Genomic DNA, 23,705 nt, shown 5'->3' with positions numbered 1-23,705 from the left:
CAGAGCCTTCTTTTAATGCATATGGAATACAGAGTACTTTTACCTGATCATAACCGAGTCGTCGCAGAGCGGTACAAACTTATTCCTTCTGTATACGCCGGCATCAACGTGGATCCTGACGGTTTCAGTAAGGGAGAAGCTGTTGGTAACAGCGGTCCGACACACATCCATAAGGAATGGGAAACACGCATTCTCCACAGCGAACACCCATGCTTATGATTTCGAATCACTTATATCAGTGTCTGCATTCAAACTATTAATGATGACAGAAACGAACACCGTGAAGCCAGAGATCATCATCTTTGTAGATGGTGGGCCGGACGAAAGCCTGAGTTATCGGAAAGTCAAGAACTTTGCCATTCAACACTTCAAAAAAAACAACATGGACTCCCTGTTCATAGCGACTAATACTCCTGGGTGGATTGCATACAACCGAGTTGAGCATCGCTGGGCCCCCTTCAGTAAACGACTGTCAGGCGTCATCCTGCCGCATGAAAATGTTGGTTCTCATCTCGACAACAAAGGAATTACTATTGATGATAATTTGGAAAAACACAATTTACAGCACGCTGCGGAGACACTTGCTAAGGTCTTTAGGGAAATTAAAATGGACAACTACGATGTTTCGGCAGAATATACAAAGCCCGAAGATAGCTTGCAGGATCCAGCAGAACCCAATCTAGCATGGTATAGTGCTCACATCCGTGAATCACAATATTTCTTGCAAGTGATTAAATGTGCGGGCGAATCCTGCTGTTCCCGCTTGAGGAATGCATTTAAATCTGTCTTTCCGGATACTTTTCTGTCGCCACCCTGCCCAATCCTTGAAACCCCAAGCAAGCTAGTACCTAGTCAGCTAGACAAAGGATCATGCAAGTTTTCACCACTTCTGGTGAGGTTGTCCGTTGATCTGTCGCCTTCTGTCGAAGGATTAAAGCAGATGCCTTATGATTTCTTTTGCCCATCAGAACATTCGACCTCAAGAACAGACGTATGTGCAACCTGTAGGACCTATTTCACATCTCACAATAGTGTGCAAATGCACAGTCGTTACATGCATAGCAATGCTCCCCAAGACTGTCGTGAAAGTAGAGTAAGGCCACAGCGACTCGCTGCCAGAAGGGCAAATGAGCTTCTCTGCATGGTGCGCCGCTGTGAATCATCGTCGGAGGATGCCGATTGGCTCGACGAAGACGAAGTTGATGGAAGTGGTTTAACAATTCCGGAACCCTTTTCATCTGTTCTCCGGATGCCAGTAGTGAAAGAGTCTGAGTGGCTGGCAAACCCGTGGACAGAGGAGCAGTAACTCCAATAGAATTGTTTCCTTACATATAACTCCTTATTTAAATTAAAACTGATTTTATTTAAGTAGTATAGGATAGGGGCTCCGGCGCCAGGCGGCAGGCGGTGGAGCTGTGTGTCCGATCCGCCATCTTGGATTGTGACGTCATGGCGGCCATCTTGGACGAGCGTAACGGGACACAGCGTAACGGGACACAGCGTAAAGGGACACAGCGCAACGGGACATAACGTAACGGGGCAAGTAGATCACGGTGGCCATCTTAAATCCGCCATTTTGGATGACGTCATTTTGTTTTCTAGAAAATTCCGACATTGTGTTGTCCGCCATTTTGAATGACGACGTCACCGTTGCAATTATCGTTATGGTCGCCATCTTGAAATTTAGACGCCATCTTGGAAATCCGCAATTTTTATGTTAGAAAATCGGGATGGATTCCAAAATTCATCAAAAAATTAACTTATTCGAATTCTGATTGATTATATCGATCACCGTCCTCGGTTCGAACCCGGTGAGTGCAAAAAAAAAACTAAAAATGACGACAGGCTCCTTCCTCAACGGTGGATGCAGGCAGACTGACTCCTACCACTTTTTTTTCAAAGCATATATATCGTCAGCTGGTATGACGACATGTCCGCCATCTTGTCTTCGTCCGCTGGAGATCACCATCTTGTTTTCGTCCGCTAGAGTGTGCTGATACCATGTTAGTATAATTATCTAGTCACCACACCTTTGACCTTGACCTTAAACTTTGACCTTGAAATTTGACCTTGAACTTGAACTTTGACCTAAACCTTGAAATATTATCTTGACCTTGAAATTTGACCTTGACCTTGAAATTTGACTTTGTCCTTGTCGACCATCATGGATCCGACATTTGATGTTCAGTACATGCTACCAGGAGCTACCACCTGCTGGAGTACGCCATATTGTGTGTGAGTGTACTTGTATTATAGAGTACTTTTCCATCTGGATAATTTTATTCTAACCTGCTACAGTGCAGTAATAATTTATTATGGAGGTGCACCCGCCATCTTGAAATTCGGCCGCCATCTTGAAATCATGTAATAATGTAGCTAGAAAAGCGGGAAAAAATTCAAAATTCATTAAATAAATCACTCATTAATTTACATATTGATTCGATGGATTCCTGTCCTCGGTTCGATACCCGATAGATGCAATATTGTTTAATTTTATGTAAAAAATAATAATTTCAATAAACCATGTTCAACATTCGTAAAGAGACTCTAAAACCTCTACGACAATCATCCTATAAGCCATCAACACCACCATATTGGAAATTCATAATTTTAATGCTAGAGATGCGGGAAAAAGTTCAAAATTCATTAAATAAATTGACAATAAATATAATGATTGATTGGATCGACTAAGGTCCTTGGTTCGATCCCTGCCGATAAAAAAACAACTTTAATTTAAAAAAATACTAAAAAAGTGTTAGGTTTGAGAAAATAAAAACACCACAAGATCTTTTAAAAAATCCTTTTATTACATACAAACTACACTACTACAAGTACAAAAAAAACACTGACAAATTACTAAAGCCTTTTGGATTCCTCGATTCAAACAGTCTTCTTATTGTACGGACTAAGCCTTTTACATGACTTTAAATGTCTATCCGATCCGTTCATCACCGCAGCCAGAGACGGACTGAAGTTCATATCACTTATATAGTCTCATTAGCCGGTACAACACATGAGTCAAATCAATAACCATGTTCATTATACTACTCGGAGCATTTTTTATAATGACGATGTAAGCTATCGAGACGTGAAATTAGATTATTGCACTTATTGCACTGAAATTGTATTCTTTGAACATTATTAGAACAACCGCTTCTTTCATGTCTGCGAACATTTGAGGTGATAGTAAATGATGCGCCACAGTATTTGCACTGATGCGAAGTACGCTCTTCATTAATTAAAGTATTCAATGCTGATGGAACTTCAACTGATGGTGGAATAGCACATATCGAAGTCTCCTCCAGTGTTGTCAGAGGCGTTGCCAACGGGATCTACTCCAACATCGTCGCCGCTGACGTCATGGTTCCCGTAGACGATGGTACAACCTCCGAGTTCGACGTTAAAGTCGGTAACGATGCCATCGAAGTCTCAAGAACAGGCAATTACACGACTTATGCACCAGATTAAACAAACTAGGTGATCCGTACACCGTCGACGGCAGTAACAAACTGAGCGTCCTGTTGTCTAGGACTCGTTTATATGCATGAACCGGTTGGAATAATACGCTAGTCAAATCAAGAACAATTTACTAAAATACTAGAGTCAAAACAACATTAAAAAAATAGAAGCACCACCAACAAAAAAGGAAGCACATTTGGAAGCACCTTCAAAAAAGGAAAAACAATAGGAAGCACCGACTACAAAAAGGCAGCACATTTGGAAGCACCGACAACGAAAAGGCAGCACATTTGGCAGCACTGACAACGAAAAGGCATCACATTTAGAAGCACCGACTACGAAAATGCAGCACAGTTGACAGCACCGACAACGAAAAGGCAGCACATTTGGAAGCACCGACAACGAAATGGAAGCACATTTGGAAGCACCGACTACGAAAAGGCAGCACATTTGTAAGCACCGACTACGAAAAGGCAGCACATTTAGCACCGACAACGAAAAGGCAGCACATTTGGAAGCACCGACAACGAAAAGGCAGCACATTTGGCAGCACCGACAACGAAAAGGCAGCACATTTGGAAGCACCGACTACGAAAAGGCAGCACATTTGACAGCACCGACAACGAAAATTGCAGCACATTTGGAAGCACCGACTACGAAAAGGCAGCACATTTGGAAGCACCGACAACGAAATGGCAGCACATTTGGAAGCACCGACTACGAAAAGGCAGCACATTTGGAAGCACCGTCATCGAAAAGGCAGCACATTTGGAAGCACCGACTACGAAAAGGCAGCACATTTGGCAGCACCGACAACGAAAAGGCAGCACATTTGGCAGCACCGACAACGAAATGGCAGCACATTTGGAAGCACCGACTACGAAATGGCAAAAAATTTGAAAGCACCGTCATCGAAAATGCAGCACATTTGGAAGCACCGACAACGAAAAGGCAGCACATTTGGCAGCACCGACAACGAAAATGCAGCACATTTGGAAGCACCGACTACGAAAAGGCAGCACATTTGGCAGAACCGACAACGAAAAGGCAGCACATTTGGAAGCACCGACTACGAAATGGCAGCACATTTGAAAGCACCGTCATCGAAAAGGCAGCACATTTGGAAGCACCGACAACGAAAAGACAGCACATTTGGCAGCACCGACAACGAAAATGCAGCACATTTGGAAGCACCGACTACGAAAAGGCAGCACATTTGGCAGCACCGACAACGAAAAGGCAGCACATTTGGAAGCACCGACTACGAAAAGGCAGCACATTTGGAAGCACCGACAACGAAAAGGCAGCACATTTGGCAGCACCGACAACGAAAAGGCAGCACATTTGAAAGCACCGAAAACGAAAAGGCAGCACATTTGGCAGCACCATCATCGAAAAGGCAGAACATTTGGAAGCTCCATCAACAAAAAAAAAAAAAAAAGGAAGCACAAGAGTAGTATAGGATAGCCGGAACTGGGACAGGGTTCTGGGTGAGGAGCGAGGAGACGGTCCGCCATATTGGATTGTGACGTCACGGCGGCCATCTTGGATGGTTGTGACCTTGACCTTTGACCTTGACCTTGAATTTGATCCTCAAAATGTGTCAAAATCCGCCAAAATTGGGCAAAATTTGCCCAAAATTCCTCAAAATTTCCATTTCTGTGGAAAAACATTCCGCCAAAAAATCTCAAAAAATTCCACAATTCAAAAATTCCCGTTTTCGAGAGAAAAATTCCCGTTTCGAGGGAAAATTTCCCGTTTTTAGTCCTTAAAAATCCCAGCGGCTAGAAATGTCCATATGTAGGCTTAAGCATCCATGTCTACAGCCTACGATAAGCCTCTGACGTCATCATGGATTATGACGTCACCGTTGCAATTTCCGTTACGGCCGCCATCTTTAACTTTTTTATTTATTATCCGATTTTAATGAATTTTTTTTTAAAAATTAATAAAAAATTTACTTAATAAAATTTTAATAAAATACTTATAAAAAACAAACATTTACGACACGGAGTTCGAAGTCCTCGGTTCGAACCCGACGAGTGCAAAAAAAAATTAAAAATGGCGACCGATCCTTCCCCCGTGGTGGGTGCTAGCAGACTGACTCCCACCACTTTTTTTCAAAGCATATATATCGTCACCTAGTATGACGTCATGTCCGCCATCTTGTCTTCGATGCTGGAAGCCATCATCAATGTATCGTCGGCTAGAGTGCGCCGATAACATGTTAGTTTAATTCTTATCCGCTAGAGTGCAGTAATCATTTATTATTGCTGTGACACCCGACATCTTGTCATTTGGCCGCCATCTTGAAAATCCGTAATTATTTAGCTAGAAATTCGGGAAAAATTTTAAAATTCATTAAATAAATTTGTAATCTATATACTGATTGATTAGGTCGACTAAGGTCCTTGGTACGATCTAGGACGATGCAAAAAAAAGGAAATATAACATCAATTTAACATAATAGTAACAGGTTCGAAAATAAAAACACTGCAAGTTCTTTTACAAACATAATATTTATTACATAATTTCTATTTTACTACAGGATCACCTGCGAAGGTTAGCAATCTTACAAACATTTAGGTCCGCATAGGCGTGAAATAACTAATTCTTAGCTCCAATCGGTTTATACAAGACAGAGTCCAGCCAGATCCTTTACAGACATAGTCCTACTCTTCTTGACAGAGTTTCTGGATACCTTGTTTAACAGTTTGCTTGATATCGTTAGAACTGTAAATTACTGCAGCCGATGTCTTGAATGCACACTTCTTCACTTTGTCATCGAACGGATAAGGCTTTCCATATATACAGTCCAACCACAAGTTATATTTCAAAGGTCCGTTTGTTGCTACGTCATCAGTAAGCTGATTGATTATGTCCTGTCTGATATCATCAATAAAATTACAAATGTCCTTTGACTCACTTAACGTACTTGGATAATAGTAGTCTTTCAATGTTCCACGAAATGCAGACTGCGCCAAGTAGAAGCCATTATCGTTCACTTGTAATGCTCCGATCACAGTCTTATGTTTATTTTCATGTTCAGATGCCACAGCAATCGGTTGCTGCACATCAGTTTTTTTACTTGTACGCTCACGAGTCACCAATCTAAACTCAGGAGTCGTAATTGCTGCAGGTAGTTCAGCAGTAGGCGCACTGACTTCACCTTTACAGTTTATCGAATGTTGGCGCAAATTATCAATTCGAGTAAACCATTTATGACACTCGTCACAGCGAAACTTCATGCGAGAAGGATTCTTCGTACATTTACTCCTCTCATGTCTCCGTACATCATGTGCAAATGCAAACGTCATGTCGCAGTAGCCACAAGGATGCCTAGTTGAAGACAAACCCGAACCAGATGTCGCTGTTACTGCAACTGAATCATTTCCAGGCATACTCTTATGCACATCAATGCATCGTTGTTGTATAGAAACCTTTACTTTCTGCCGCACTGCAGGTCCTTTACATGTCTCCAAGTGATGCTTCAAATTAGCATTTCTTGTAAATTGCTTGCGACACTTAATACAACCAAACATTTTACGATAAGGGTTCTTGGCACATTCTCTCTTCTCGTGACGACGAGCATTGCTGATGTTTGAGAAAATCTTGTCACAGTAACGACATCGATGTTCGTTAGTTGACGATTCGCCATCCATTGAAGTCTCCATCGAGGGCGAAACAGCGTTCGTCGAGGTTTCCTGTACAGTCAGCACTACCGGCATTAAAGTCTCTTCTGCTGGTGGTATCACATCTGTTGAAATCCCCTCCAATGTTGACGTCATCGTTACCAACGGGATCTGCTCCTTCTCCGTCGTAGCTGTCGATAAGGTTCCCGTAGTTGATGGTACAACCTCCGAGTTCAACGTTAAAGACGGTAAAGATGCCATCGAGTTCGCAAGAACAGGTAATTACGCGATTTATGCACCAGATTAAACAATCTAGGTGATCCTTACACCGCCGTCGTCAGAAACAAACTGAGCGTCCTGCTGTCTAGGACTCGCTTATATACATGCACCGGATGGAATAATACGCTAGTCAAATCAAGAACAATTTATTATAATACTAGAGTCAAAACAACATTAAAAAAATAGAAGCACCATCAAAAAAATAAAGGAAGCACACTTGGAAGCACCGACAACGAAAAGGCAGCACATTTGGAAGCACCGACAACGAAAAAGGCAGCACCATTATCGAAAAGACCGCACATTTGTCATTGGCTCCAATATTCATTGGCTCCAATATTCATTGGTTCCATCAGTCTATTGATTCTATCAGTCTAGTGACTCCAACAGCCATTGACACCAACGGCCTTTTTCTTCATCAGCTCCAATGATATTTGGCTAGAATGCTACGAGTCTAAGAGACCATGAGGCTACAATTCTACGAGTGTACAAGACTCCTCCAACTACCTTCAAGTGTATAAAGCTCCAAATGCTCCAACAGCTCCAACACGCAATGTACGCGCAATACATGTAATTTACACACAATAAATGTAATGATTACACAGTACACACACACAGGAAACGGAACATACACACAGTACACACAGGAAACGGAACGTACACACAGTACACACAGGAAACGGAACGTACACACAGTACACACAGGGAACGGAACGTACACACAGTACACACAGGAAACGGAACGTACACACAGTACACACAGGGAACGGAACGTACACACAGTACACACAGGAAACGGAACGTACACACAGTACACACAGGAAACGGAACGTACACACAGTACACACAGGAAACGGAACGTACACACAGTACACACAGGAAACGGAACGAACACGTAATATTCACGCAATTGACACACAGTACACGCAGAGTACACGCAATTTACGCAAAGTACACCCAATGTACGCAATGTACGCAATATATATATGTAATGTACACACAATGACTACGCTTCGTTCGCGCAGGACAAACATTTAATGAAAACGAAGCACGTTTGGACGGAAATTCTATAAAACGAAAGCTCATTTAACGAAAAGGAGGCGCATTCTCTCGTTCATTCAACTTGGTAGGATACGATCTTCAATGATAAGTTAGGATATAATCTCTCCATCAGTCTATGAATCCAACAGTTTATATTTCCATTAGCCATCGACTCCAACAGTCATTGACTCCAACAGTCATTGGCTCCAACAGTCATTGCCTCCAACAGTCATTGTCTCCAACGTCCTTTTGGTTCATCAGCTCCAATGATATTTGGTTAGAATGCTACGACTCTAAGAGACTATGAGACTACAATTCTACGAGTGTACAAGACTCCTCCAACTACCTTCAAGCGTACAAAGCTCCAACTACTTCAGCAGCATTATTTTATAATAGTACAAGGCTACTTGACTACGAAGCTACAAGTCTACATGGCTCCAATTGCGGCCTCTGTCTTCGTCTGAATTTTCTCTTTGACTCCAACTCCGCCCGCCAGCATCTCTTCGATCTGCACCTCGATTATGTTATAATAGTACAAGGCTACTTGACTACGAAGCTACAAGTCTACATGGCTCCAATTACGGCATCTGTCTTCGGCTGAATTTTCTCTTTGGCTCCAACTGCTACAGCAGCATTATGTTATAATAGTACAAGGCTACTTGACTACGAAGCTACACATCTACAAGGCTCCAATTATCACATCTGTCTTCGTCAGCATTTTCTCTTTTGCTCCCACTGCTCCAACAGCATTATGTTATATGATTCCATGGATACTTTGTTACGTAGCTACAGGTCTACGAGGTTCCAATGCATCATGTTTACGAAGCTTCCAGAACACAGGGTTACGAGACTGCGAGGCTACAGGACTACGAAGCTTCCAGGACACGAGGCTACATGGCTACGAGACTACATGACTCTAACTGATTACAATAGCACCACTCAGTGGTGAGAGTTAGGTTATCTCATGCAAAAGTACTTTATGCATGTAGTTCTGCTTTTCAACAACAGATGTCGCCACATGTTGCTTGCAGGTAAATAATATTTAGTTCTTTTATGCGGGATGCGGGATGCTCACTAACGATCGCAAAAGAAGGATGGCTTCGCTAGACTCCAAGGAAAAGGAAGTTCGTCTTGCATGTTGGTGCTCCACAGATGTCTCATGGCGTAATATTAATTTGACTGAGTAATGATATTTGTCAATTCCACCTGATAAAAATATTGCAAGTTTTGATTTAGTAGCAGAAATTATCTAATTAAATGTAACTCCAATTAAAATGACATGTCTCAATAGACAAAAAAAATCCATGCAGAGAGTGGTTCCTCAGAATAGTCAGAAACACTTGAAGAAACCACAGGAATGATTGCAAGAACACGGGAAAAACCATCAAATTATTGACATTAATAATCAGGAGCACACGGAGAAAACCATCATAATATTGGCAAGAATAATCAGGAGCACACGGAGAAAACCATCATAATATTGACCAGATTAATCAGAAGTACTCGGAGAAAACCACCACATGTTTTCCTTGATATCATAAAATTACAGGAAAAAAAATATTTAAAAACAAAAATAAATTAATAAAAAAATAAAAAAATTGCATAAACAGTTTCTGCTAGCTTGTAAACTTATCATTGTTGAGCAAAGATAGAGTTCTTGTACAAGCCAGAAATTTATGCAATTTTTTTATTTTTTTATTTTTTTATTAATTTATTTTTGTTTTTAAATATTTTTTTCCTGTAATTTTATGATATCAAGGAAAACATGTGGTGGTTTTCTCCGAGTACTTCTGATTAATCTGGTCAATATTATGATGGTTTTCTCCGTGTGCTCCTGATTATTCTTGCCAATATTATGATGGTTTTCTCCGTGTGCTCCTGATTATTAATGTCAATAATTTGATGGTTTTTCCCGTGTTCTTGCAATCATTCCTGTGGTTTCTTCAAGTGTTTCTGACTATTCTGAGGAACCACTCTCTGCATGGATTTTTTTTTGTCTATTGAGACATGTCATTTTAATTGGAGTTACATTTAATTCGATAATTTCTGCTACTAAATCAAAACTTGCAATATTTTTATCAGGTGGAATTGACAAATATCATTACTCAGTCAAATTAATATTACGCCATGAGACATCTGTGGAGCACCAACATGCAAGACGAACTTCCTTTTCCTTGGAGTCTAGCGAAGCCATCCTTCTTTTGCGATCGTTAGTGAGCATCCCGCATCCCGCATAAAAGAACTAAATATTATTTACCTGCAAGCAACATGTGGCGACATCTGTTGTTGAAAAGCAGAACTACATGCATAAAGTACTTTTGCATGAGATAACCTAACTCTCACCACTGAGTGGTGCTATTGTAATCAGTTAGAGTCATGTAGTCTCGTAGCCATGTAGCCTCGTGTCCTGGAAGCTTCGTAGTCCTGTAGCCTCGCAGTCTCGTAACCCTGTGTTCTGGAAGCTTCGTAAACATGATGCATTGGAACCTCGTAGACCTGTAGCTACGTAACAAAGTATCCATGGAATCATATAACATAATGCTGTTGGAGCAGTGGGAGCAAAAGAGAAAATGCTGACGAAGACAGATGTGATAATTGGAGCCTTGTAGATGTGTAGCTTCGTAGTCAAGTAGCCTTGTACTATTATAACATAATGCTGCTGTAGCAGTTGGAGCCAAAGAGAAAATTCAGCCGAAGACAGATGCCGTAATTGGAGCCATGTAGACTTGTAGCTTCGTAGTCAAGTAGCCTTGTACTATTATAACATAATCGAGGTGCAGATCGAAGAGATGCTGGCGGGCGGAGTTGGAGTCAAAGAGAAAATTCAGACGAAGACAGAGGCCGCAATTGGAGCCATGTAGACTTGTAGCTTCGTAGTCAAGTAGCCTTGTACTATTATAAAATAATGCTGCTGAAGTAGTTGGAGCTTTGTACGCTTGAAGGTAGTTGGAGGAGTCTTGTACACTCGTAGAATTGTAGTCTCATAGTCTCTTAGAGTCGTAGCATTCTAACCAAATATCATTGGAGCTGATGAACCAAAAGGACGTTGGAGACAATGACTGTTGGAGGCAATGACTGTTGGAGCCAATGACTGTTGGAGTCAATGACTGTTGGAGTCGATGGCTAATGGAAATATAAACTGTTGGATTCATAGACTGATGGAGAGATTATATCCTAACTTATCATTGAAGATCGTATCCTACCAAGTTGAATGAACGAGAGAATGCGCCTCCTTTTCGTTAAATGAGCTTTCGTTTTATAGAATTTCCGTCCAAACGTGCTTCGTTTTCATTAAATGTTTGTCCTGCGCGAACGAAGCGTAGTCATTGTGTGTACATTACATATATATATTGCGTACATTGCGTACATTGGGTGTACTTTGCGTAAATTGCGTGTACTCTGCGTGTACTGTGTGTCAATTGCGTGAATATTACGTGTTCGTTCCGTTTCCTGTGTGTACTGTGTGTACGTTCCGTTTCCTGTGTGTACTGTGTATACGTTCCGTTTCCTGTGTGTACTGTGTGTACGTTCCGTTCCCTGTGTGTACTGTGTGTACGTTCCGTTTCCTGTGTGTACTGTGTGTACGTTCCGTTCCCTGTGTGTACTGTGTGTACGTTCCGTTTCCTGTGTGTACTGTGTGTACGTTCCGTTTCCTGTGTGTACTGTGTGTACGTTCCGTTTCCTGTGTGTACTGTGTGTACGTTCCGTTTCCTGTGTGTGTGTACTGTGTAATCATTACATTTATTGTGTGTAAATTACATGTATTGCGCGTACATTGCGTGTTGGAGCTGTTGGAGCATTTGGAGCTTTATACACTTGAAGGTAGTTGGAGGAGTCTTGTACACTCGTAGAATTGTAGCCTCATGGTCTCTTAGACTCGTAGCATTCTAGCCAAATATCATTGGAGCTGATGAAGAAAAAGGCCGTTGGTGTCAATGGCTGTTGGAGTCACTAGACTGATAGAATCAATAGACTGATGGAACCAATGAATATTGGAGCCAATGAATATTGGAGCCAATGACAAATGTGCGGTCTTTTCGATAATGGTGCTGCCTTTTTCGTTGTCGGTGCTTCCAAATGTGCTGCCTTTTCGTTGTCGGTGCTTCCAAGTGTGCTTCCTTTATTTTTTTGATGGTGCTTCTATTTTTTTAATGTTGTTTTGACTCTAGTATTATAATAAATTGTTCTTGATTTGACTAGCGTATTATTCCATCCGGTGCATGTATATAAGCGAGTCCTAGACAGCAGGACGCTCAGTTTGTTTCTGACGACGGCGGTGTAAGGATCACCTAGATTGTTTAATCTGGTGCATAAATCGCGTAATTACCTGTTCTTGCGAACTCGATGGCATCTTTACCGTCTTTAACGTTGAACTCGGAGGTTGTACCATCGACTACGGGAACCTTATCGACAGCTACGACGGAGAAGGAGCAGATCCCGTTGGTAACGATGACGTCAACATTGGAGGGGATTTCAACAGATGTGATACCACCAGCAGAAGAGACTTTAATGCCGGTAGTGCTGACTGTACAGGAAACCTCGACGAACGCTGTTTCGCCCTCGATGGAGACTTCAATGGATGGCGAATCGTCAACTAACGAACATCGATGTCGTTACTGTGACAAGATTTTCTCAAACATCAGCAATGCTCGTCGTCACGAGAAGAGAGAATGTGCCAAGAACCCTTATCGTAAAATGTTTGGTTGTATTAAGTGTCGCAAGCAATTTACAAGAAATGCTAATTTGAAGCATCACTTGGAGACATGTAAAGGACCTGCAGTGCGGCAGAAAGTAAAGGTTTCTATACAACAACGATGCATTGATGTGCATAAGAGTATGCCTGGAAATGATTCAGTTGCAGTAACAGCGACATCTGGTTCGGGTTTGTCTTCAACTAGGCATCCTTGTGGCTACTGCGACATGACGTTTGCATTTGCACATGATGTACGGAGACATGAGAGGAGTAAATGTACGAAGAATCCTTCTCGCATGAAGTTTCGCTGTGACGAGTGTCATAAATGGTTTACTCGAATTGATAATTTGCGCCAACATTCGATAAACTGTAAAGGTGAAGTCAGTGCGCCTACTGCTGAACTACCTGCAGCAATTACGACTCCTGAGTTTAGATTGGTGACTCGTGAGCGTACAAGTAAAAAAACTGATGTGCAGCAACCGATTGCTGTGGCATCTGAACATGAAAATAAACATAAGACTGTGATCGGAGCATTACAAGTGAACGATAATGGCTTCTACTTGGCGCAGTCTGCATTTCGTGGAACATTGAAAGACTACTATTATCCAAGTACGTTAAGTGAGTCAAAGGACATTTGTAATTTTATTGATGATATCAGACAGGACATAATCAATCAGCTTACTGATGACGTAGCAACAAACGGACCTTTGAAATATAACTTGTGGTTGGACTGTATATATGGAAAGCCTTATCCGTTCGATGACAAAGTGAAGAAGTGTGCATTCAAGACATCGGCTGCAGTAATTTACAGTTCTAACGATATCAAGCAAACTGTTAAACAAGGTATCCAGAAACTCTGTCAAGAAGAGTAGGACTATGTCTGTAAAGGATCTGGCTGGACTCTGTCTTGTATAAACCGATTGGAGCTAAGAATTAGTTATTTCACGCCTATGCGGACCTAAATGTTTGTAAGATTGCTAACCTTCGCAGGTGATCCTGTAGTAAAATAGAAATTATGTAATAAATATTATGTTTGTAAAAGAACTTGCAGTGTTTTTATTTTCGAACCTGTTACTATTATGTTAAATTGATGTTATATTTCCTTTTTTTTTGCATCGTCCTAGATCGTACCAAGGACCTTAGTCGACCTAATCAATCAGTATATAGATTACAAATTTATTTAATGAATTTTAAAATTTTTCCCGAATTTCTAGCTAAATAATTACGGATTTTCAAGATGGCGGCCAAATGACAAGATGTCGGGTGTCACAGCAATAATAAATGATTACTGCACTCTAGCGGATAAGAATTAAACTAACATGTTATCGGCGCACTCTAGCCGACGATACATTGATGATGGCTTCCAGCATCGAAGACAAGATGGCGGACATGACGTCATACTAGGTGACGATATATATGCTTTGAAAAAAAGTGGTGGGAGTCAGTCTGCTAGCACCCACCACGGGGGAAGGATCGGTCGCCATTTTTAATTTTTTTTTGCACTCGTCGGGTTCGAACCGAGGACTTCGAACTCCGTGTCGTAAATGTTTGTTTTTTATAAGTATTTTATTAAAATTTTATTAAGTAAATTTTTTATTAATTTTTAAAAAAAAATTCATTAAAATCGGATAATAAATAAAAAAGTTAAAGATGGCGGCCGTAACGGAAATTGCAACGGTGACGTCATAATCCATGATGACGTCAGAGGCTTATCGTAGGCTGTAGACATGGATGCTTAAGCCTACATATGGACATTTCTAGCCGCTGGGATTTTTAAGGACTAAAAACGGGAAATTTTCCCTCGAAACGGGAATTTTTCTCTCGAAAACGGGAATTTTTGAATTGTGGAATTTTTTGAGATTTTTTGGCGGAATGTTTTTCCACAGAAATGGAAATTTTGAGGAATTTTGGGCAAATTTTGCCCAATTTTGGCGGATTTTGACACATTTTGAGGATCAAATTCAAGGTCAAGGTCAAAGGTCAAGGTCACAACCATCCAAGATGGCCGCCGTGACGTCACAATCCAATATGGCGGACCGTCTCCTCGCTCCTCACCCAGAACCCTGTCCCAGTTCCGGCTATCCTATACTACTCACAAGTTACGAGATCTAAGTCTTAGTTAGAAATCAGAATACAAGAAATAAAAACATTAAATTCTTATAATTTAAATTATTTATTTTATTGCTTTACATTATACAAATGCAAGTAAAACAAGCCATTATTGTATGTAGCCATCATTCCTCAGTTCCTTGAGTATGAAGGATATTTCTTTGATGCACGAATAGTTTCCTGCACAAAGCGAACCATGTAGAATTCTTAGCCGGTCAACCAATATGTTTGGATCTTTCCATGATGTGTAATCATTCTCTTCTACCACCATCTTCCTTGCACCTTTATAATAAATATTATGATATCTGGTGTCTTCCGTTTTACCACCAACCTCAGAGTAACTTTCATGTTTGAGACGGTGATCATCACAAGCTTGATCAGATTTATTTAATATATCACGTCGTTTCCACCGTTTCGGTCTCAGGACACCGCCACATTCTTCGATCTTGGCAGCTTTAGGTGCTTCATCATAGTCTTTGTCTTTGTCAACAGCCTCAGAGTGACTGTAACAATCACCGTAGAAGGAATCGTCTTCACCCAATTTACCGTAATAATTCGATGTTGATGATGTTGAAGTGTCTTCATCGTCTTCATGCTTCCTTTTTAGGAGTCCATCATTTTTACAAAGTAGGAAAGATCTACTTGAATTCGGCTGGAATATATTCTCACTTTTCACGTTAAGGATTCTTCCATTGTCTTCATTCTTCCGTAAATCATCAACCTCCTTCAATTTAAGTTCTTTGTCGAGATCGAAAGAGCCAAGAAAATTATTGTCGTAATGCAGATCACTCTTCCTTAGGCTAGTAGATTCATCGTTGTCCTCTAGCTTGTACGCAGGCTTGGCGCTACAAGTTCTGCCATGTCTTTTTAGGCTCTCTCTCCGCGTAAACGACTTGCTACATCGAACACAACTTATCATATTGCGCAGTGGATTTTTAACACAGTCATTCTTCTCGTGTTGTCTTTTATTCTTTCTCAAGATAAACTCTTTACTGCAAAACTTACACCTATGTTCTTTCGATACAACGTCAGATCCCAAATCGGAATTCATATTAGTTACTGAGACTAATGCCAGATACCAATTGAGTGTTTTAAATTAGATCCAATACTTAAATAGAAATTTTTTCATATTTCATCAGCTAGAATTAATATATCTCATGCAAAAGTACTTTATGCATGCAGTTCTGCTTTTCAACAAGAGATGTCGCCACATGTTGCTTGCAGGTAAATAATATTTAGTTCTTTTATGCGGGATGCGGGATGCTCACCAACGATCGCAAAAGAAGGATGGCTTCGCTAGACTCCAAGGAAAAGGAAGTTCGTCTTGCATGTTGGTGCTCCACATATGTCTCATGGCGTAATATTAATTTGACTGAGTAATGATATTTGTTAATTCCACCTGATAAAAATATTGCAAGTTTTGATTTAGTAGCTGAAATTATCGAATTAAATGTAACTCCAAATAAAATGACATGTCTCATACGACCAAAAAATAAATCCATGCAGAGAGCGGTTTCTCGAATAGTCAGAAACACTTGAAGAAACCACAGGAATGATTGCAAGAACACGGGAAAAACCATCAAAATATTGACAAGAATAATCAGGAGCACACGGAGAAAACCATCATAATATTGGCAAGAATAATCAGGAGCACACGGAGAAAACCATCATAATATTGGCAAGAATAATCAGGAGCACACGGAGAAAACCATCATAATATTGACCAGATTAATCAGAAGTACTCAGAGAAAACCACCACCTGTTTTCTTTGATATCATATAATTACAGGAAAAAATATTTAAAAATAAAAATAAATTAATAAAAAAATAAAATAAAAATAAATTAATAAAAAAATTAAAAAAATAAAAAAAATGCATAAATTTCTGGCTTGTACAAGAACTCTATCTTTGCTCAACAATGATAAGTTTACAAGCTAGCAGAAACTGTTTATGCGTTTTTTTTATTAATTTATTTTTATTTTATATAATTTTTTTTATTAATTTATTTTTATTTTTAAATATTTTTTCCTGTAATTTTATGATATCAAAGAAAACAGGTGGTGGTTTTCTCCGAGTACTTCTGATTAATCTGGTCAATATTATGATGGTTTTCTCCGTGTGCTCCTGATTATTCTTGCCAATATTATGATGGTTTTCTCCGTGTGCTCCTGATTATTCTTGCCAATATTATGATGGTTTTCTCCGTGTGCTTCTGATTATTCTTGTCAATATTTTGATGGTTTTTCCCGTGTTCTTGCAATCATTCCTGTGGTTTCTTCAAGTGTTTCTGACTATTCGAGAAACCGCTCTCTGCATGGATTTATTTTTTGGTCGTATGAGACATGTCATTTTATTTGGAGTTACATTTAATTCGATAATTTCAGCTACTAAATCAAAACTTGCAATATTTTTATCAGGTGGAATTAACAAATATCATTACTCAGTCAAATTAATATTACGCCATGAGACATATGTGGAGCACCAACATGCAAGACGAACTTCCTTTTCCTTGGAGTCTAGCGAAGCCATCCTTCTTTTGCGATCGTTGGTGAGCATCCCGCATCCCGCATAAAAGAACTAAATATTATTTACCTGCAAGCAACATGTGGCGACATCTGTTGTTGAAAAGCAGAACTGCATGCATAAAGTACTTTTGCATGAGATATATTAATTCTAGCTGATGAAATATGAAAAAATTTCTATTTAAGTATTGGATCTAATTTAAAACACTCAATTGGTATCTGGCATTAGTCTCAGTAACTAATATGAATTCCGATTTGGGATCTGACGTTGTATCGAAAGAACATAGGTGTAAGTTTTGCAGTAAAGAGTTTATCTTGAGAAAGAATAAAAGACAACACGAGAAGAATGACTGTGTTAAAAATCCACTGCGCAATATGATAAGTTGTGTTCGATGTAGCAAGTCGTTTACGCGGAGAGAGAGCCTAAAAAGACATGGCAGAACTTGTAGCGCCAAGCCTGCGTACAAGCTAGAGGACAACGATGAATCTACTAGCCTAAGGAAGAGTGATCTGCATTACGACAATAATTTTCTTGGCTCTTCCGATCTCGACAAAGAACTTAAATTGAAGGAGGTTGATGATTTACGGAAGAATGAAGACAATGGAAGAATCCTTAACGTGAAAAGTGAGAATATATTCCAGCCGAATTCAAGTAGATCTTTCCTACTTTGTAAAAATGATGGACTCCTAAAAAGGAAGCATGAAGACGATGAAGACACTTCAACATCATCAACATCGAATTATTACGGTAAATTGGGTGAAGACGATTCCTTCTACGGTGATTGTTACAGTGACTCTGAGGTTGTTGACAAAGACAAAGACTATGATGAAGCACCTAAAGCTGCCAAGATCGAAGAATGTTGCGGTGTCCTGAGACCGAAACGGTGGAAACGACGTGATATATTAAAAAAATCTGATCAAGCTTGTGATGATCACCATCTCAAACATGAAAGTTACCCTGAGGTTGGTGGTAAAACGGAAGACACCAGAGATCATAATATTTATTATAAAGGTGCAAGGAAGATGGTGGTAGAAGAGAATGATTACACATCATGGAAAGATCCAAACATATTGGTTGACCGGCTAAGACTTCTACATGGTTCGCTTTGTGCAGGATACTATTCGTGCATCAAAGAAATATCCTTCATACTCAAGGAACTGAGGAATGCTGGCTACATACAATAATGGCTTGTTTTACTTGCATTTGTATAATGTAAAGCAATAAAATAAATAATTTAAATTATAAGAATTTAATGTTTTTATTTCTTGTATTATGATTTCTAACTAAGACTTAGATCTCGTAACTTGTGCTTCCTTTTTGCCTTTTTTTTTTTTTTTTTTTGTTGATGGAGCTTCCAAATGTTCTGCCTTTTCGATGATGGTGCTGCCAAATGTGCTGCCTTTTCGTTGTCGGTGCTTTCAAATGTGCTGCCTTTTCGTTGTCGGTGCTGCCAAATGTGCTGCCTTTTCGTTGTCGGTGCTTCCAAATGTGCTGCCTTTTCGTAGTCGGTGCTTCCAAATGTGCTGCCTTTTCGTTGTCGATGCTGCCTAATGTGCTGCCATTTCGTAGTCAGTGCTTCCAAATGTGCTGCATTTTCGTTGTCGGTGCTGCCAAATGTGCTGCCTTTTCGTTGTCGGTGCTTACAAATGTGCTGCCTTTTCGATGACGGTGCTTCCAAATGTGCTGCCATTTCGTAGTCGGTGCTTCCAAATGTGCTGCCACATGGTGTCGGTGCTGCCAAATGTGCTTCCTTTTCGTTGTCGGTGCTTCCAAATGTGCTGCCTTTTCGTAGTCGGTGCTTCCAAATGTGCTGCCTTTTCGATGACGGTGCTTCCATATGTGCTGCCTTTTCGTAGTCGGTGCTCCTAAATGTGCTGCCATTTCGTTGTCGGTGCTTCCAAATGTGCTGCCTTTTCGTAGTCGGTGCTTCCAAATGTGCTGCCTTTTCGTTGTCGGTGCTGTCAAATGTGCTGCCTTTTCGTAGTCGGTGCTTCCAAAAGTGCTGCCTTTTCGTTGTCGGTGCTGCCAAATGTGCTGCCTTTTCGTTGTCGGTGCTTCCAAATGTGCTGCCTTTTCGTTGTCGGTGCTGCCAAATGTGCTGCCTTTTCGTAGTCGGTGCTTACAAATGTGCTGCCTTTTCGTTGTCGGTGCTTCCAAATGTGCTTCCATTTCGTTGTCGGTGCTTCCAAATGTGCTGCCTTTTCGTTGTCGGTGCTGTCAACTGTGCTGCATGTTCGTAGTCGGTGCTTCCAAATGTGATGCCTTTTCGGTGTCGGTGCTGCCAAATGTGCTGAACTTTCGTTGTCGGTGCTTCCAAATGTACTGCCTTTTCGTAGTCGGTGCTTCCTATTGTATTTCCTTTTTTGAAGGTGCTTCCAAATGTGCTTCCTTTTTTGTTGGTGGTGCTTCTATTTTTTTAATGTTGTTTTGACTCTAGTATTTTAGTAAATTGTTCTTGATTTGACTAGCGTATTATTCCAACCGGTTCATGCATATAAACGAGTCCTAGACAGCAGGACGCTCAGTTTGTTACTGCCGTCGACGGTGTACGGATCACCTAGTTTGTTTAATCTGGTGCATAAGTCGTGTAATTGCCTGTTCTTGAGACTTCGATGGCATCGTTACCGACTTTAACGTCGAACTCGGAGGTTGTACCATCGTCTACGGGAACCATGACGTCGGCGGCGACGATGTTGGAGCAGATCCCGTTGGCAACGCCTCTGACAACACTGGAGGAGACTACGATATGTGCTGTTCCACCATCAGTTGAAGTTCCATCAGCATTGAATACTTCAATTAATGAAGAGCGTACTTCGCATCAGTGCAAATACTGTGGCGCATCATTTACTATCATCTCAAATGTTCGCAGACATGAAAGAAGCGGTTGTTCTAATAATGTTCAAAGAATACAATTTCAGTGCAATAAGTGCAATAAACTAATTTCACGTCTCGATAGCTTACATCGTCATTATAAAAAATGCTCCGAGAAGTATAATGAACATGGTTATTGATTTGACTCATGTGTTGTACCGGCTAATGAGACTATATAAGTGATATGAACTTCAGTCCGTCTCTGGCTGCGGTGATGAACGGATCGGATAGACATTTAAAGTCATGTAAAAGGCTTAGTCCGTACAATAAGAAGACTGTTTTAATCGAGGAATCCAAAAGGCTTTAGTAATTTGTCAGTGTTTTTTTTGTACTTGTAGTAGTGTAGTACGTATGTAATAAAAGGATTTTAAAAAGATCTTGTGGTGTTTTTATTTTCTCAAACCTAACACTTTTTTAGTATTTTTTTAAATTAAAGTTGTTTTTTTTATCGGTAGGGATCGAACCAAGGACCTTAGTCGATCCAATCAATCATTATATTTATTGTCAATTTATTTAATGAATTTTGAACTTTTTCCCGCATCTCTAGCATTAAAATTATGAATTTCCAATATGGTGGTGTTGATGGCTTATAGGATGATTGTCGTAGAGGTTTTAGAGTCTCTTTACGAATGTTGAACATGGTTTATTGAAATTATTATTTTTTACATAAAATTAAACAATATTGCATCTATCGGGTATCGAACCGAGGACAGGAATCCATCGAATCAATATGTAAATTAATGAGTGATTTATTTAATGAATTTTGAATTTTTTCCCGCTTTTCTAGCTACATTATTACATGATTTCAAGATGGCGGCCGAATTTCAAGATGGCGGGTGCACCTCCATAATAAATTATTACTGCACTGTAGCGGGTTAGAATAAAATTATCCAGATGGAAAAGTACTCTATAATACAAGTACACACACACAATATGGCGTACTCCAGCAGGTGGTAGCTCCTGGTAGCATGTACTGAACATAAAATGTCGGATCCATGATGGTCGACAAGGACAAAGTCAAATTTCAAGGACAAAGTCAAATTTCAAGGTCAAGGTCAAATTTCAAGGTCAAGGTCAAATTTCAAGGTCAAGGTCAAATTTTAAGGTCAAGGTCAAAGTTCAAGGTCAAGGTCAAAGGTGTGGTGACTAGATAATTATACTAACATGGTATCAGCACACTCTAGCGGACGAAAACAAGATGGTGATCTCCAGCGGACGAAGACAAGATGGCGGACATGTCGTCATACCAGCTGACGATATATATGCTTTGAAAAAAAGTGGTAGGAGTCAGTCTGCCTGCATCCACTGTTGAGGAAGGAGCCTGTCATCATTTTTAGTTTTTTTTTGCACTTACCGGGTTCGAACCGAGGACGGTGATCGATATAATCAATGAGAATTCGAATAAGTAATTTTTTTGATGAATTTTGGAATCCATCCCGATTTTCTAACATAAAAATTGCGGATTTCCAAGATGGCGTCTAAATTTCAAGATGGCGACCATAACGATAATTGCAACAGTGACGTCATCATTCAAAATGGCGGACAACACAATGTCGGAATTTTCTAGAAAACAAAATGACATTATCCAAAATGGCGGATCCAAGATGGCCGCCGTGATCTACTTGTCCCGTTACGTTATGTCCCGTTACGCTGTGTCCCGTCTCGCTGTGTCCCATTACGCTCGTCCAAGATGGCCGCCGTGACGTCACAATCCAAGATGGCGGATCGGACACACAGCTCCACCGCCTGCCGCCTGGCGCCGGAGCCCCTATCCTATACTACTATTTAAAAAATTGTATTAATAATACGATTTTATTATGACTAACATGTTTTATTTCAGTTAGGTCTGTTTCTAATTGCATTTCCAAAGGTTAAGATAAATCAGTTATATTATTTTAAGAGTTTATTAGTAGAAAAAGTAACATAGGAGAATGCATGAAAAGAACAATGCTGGATGAAGCCAAAAATATATTTAAGGCAAGGCCTAGTCAGGAAAATGGCGTAATTAAATATAAGAGTAGTAAGAGATTATTGGAACAAATTTGAGCCCATTTTAACATATTTTAAACTGATAAAAATGTTTATTGCATTATGTATGATAGTTTAATAAATAAAATAACAATATACGCATGCATTGCAAGTTCGAAATTGCTCGTTTTATTTATAATTACCACAAACGTGATTAAAACAATAACAAAGGTATTTTAGCGACTTTTTCGGTAGGTACTTTGCGCAACATAATTATGATATTTAGGTAGAAATGGTCACTTGGGTGTTTCGTAACGTTTAAAGAGGGGTAGGGGGGTACAGAAAAATTTTACGCATGTTGCATAGTGAAGAGGGAGGATCAACACATTTCAAAAATTGCGTTACGTAATACTTGAAACCTCGACATCCACGAGTCGACAAGTGATCATTTTCCTTGAACAGAAAAGGCCGCCCAATCTGTTAGCGTTTTTTCTTGTATGTGATTCTCTACCGGAACAAGCTGTTGTCACCTGGTGCACGTCTTCCGAGCACGCCCCACTCAGGAGTGTGACGAACAGCAACGCAGAGACCAGCAGCATCGTTGGAAGACTGGCGACCGCAGAACAAATCTATTACGCCTCAATATTTATAGTGATAAAATCACAATGCTATCTCGATTTATTCTGTTAAAATGAGAATTAACAGATAAATGTATGTCCTTGAAACCTGATGGATAAAATCTAGTTCAATTAATGATACACTTAAAAAAATTGGTTCTCTGTATAGTCGGTTTATGGACGATATTTTAACGTGACATCATAACAAAACATTGATGAAATGATTGCATACTTTTATGAATAAAATAGAATCATTTTTATTGATTTATCACTATTTTGTATGGATACAAAGAAGGAGTAAAATGAAATATACAATTTAATTGATAAATTTACTTTTATTTGCACTCATTAATTAAAATATGTTTATTACTTTAACGAAGACATTATTTTAACTATAACTTTTATACATGTTTGCTATTTAACTTCTTCAAATCTGTGACATTCTGTTAAGGATAGGACAATGATAGGAAAAGTAGGAAACGAATGGGAGTGTTTCAAGTTTAATGTGCTTGGAAAA

General features: G+C 39.9%; 1 protein-coding gene across 1 annotated transcript in view; it reads right to left on the bottom strand.

Annotated features, from left to right (window-relative positions):
* Positions 1-23,235, bottom strand: part of LOC134539932 (juvenile hormone esterase-like) — a 56,209-nt gene extending 32,974 nt beyond the window's left edge. The window contains exon 1 of the mRNA XM_063382297.1: positions 23,102-23,235. Within this exon, the coding sequence (XP_063238367.1) occupies positions 23,102-23,170 (69 nt within the window). The 5' untranslated portion in view covers positions 23,171-23,235. The remainder of the gene's footprint in view (positions 1-23,101) is intronic.
* Positions 23,236-23,705: the final 470 nt, after the last annotated feature.

The sequence above is a fragment of the Bacillus rossius genome, chromosome 16, assembly GCF_032445375.1.
Source record: "Bacillus rossius redtenbacheri isolate Brsri chromosome 16, Brsri_v3, whole genome shotgun sequence".
NCBI classification, from domain to species: Eukaryota; Metazoa; Arthropoda; class Insecta; order Phasmatodea; family Bacillidae; genus Bacillus; species Bacillus rossius.
Note: the sequence above shows the minus strand (reverse complement) of the source record. Positions and strands in the feature narration are given on the sequence as shown.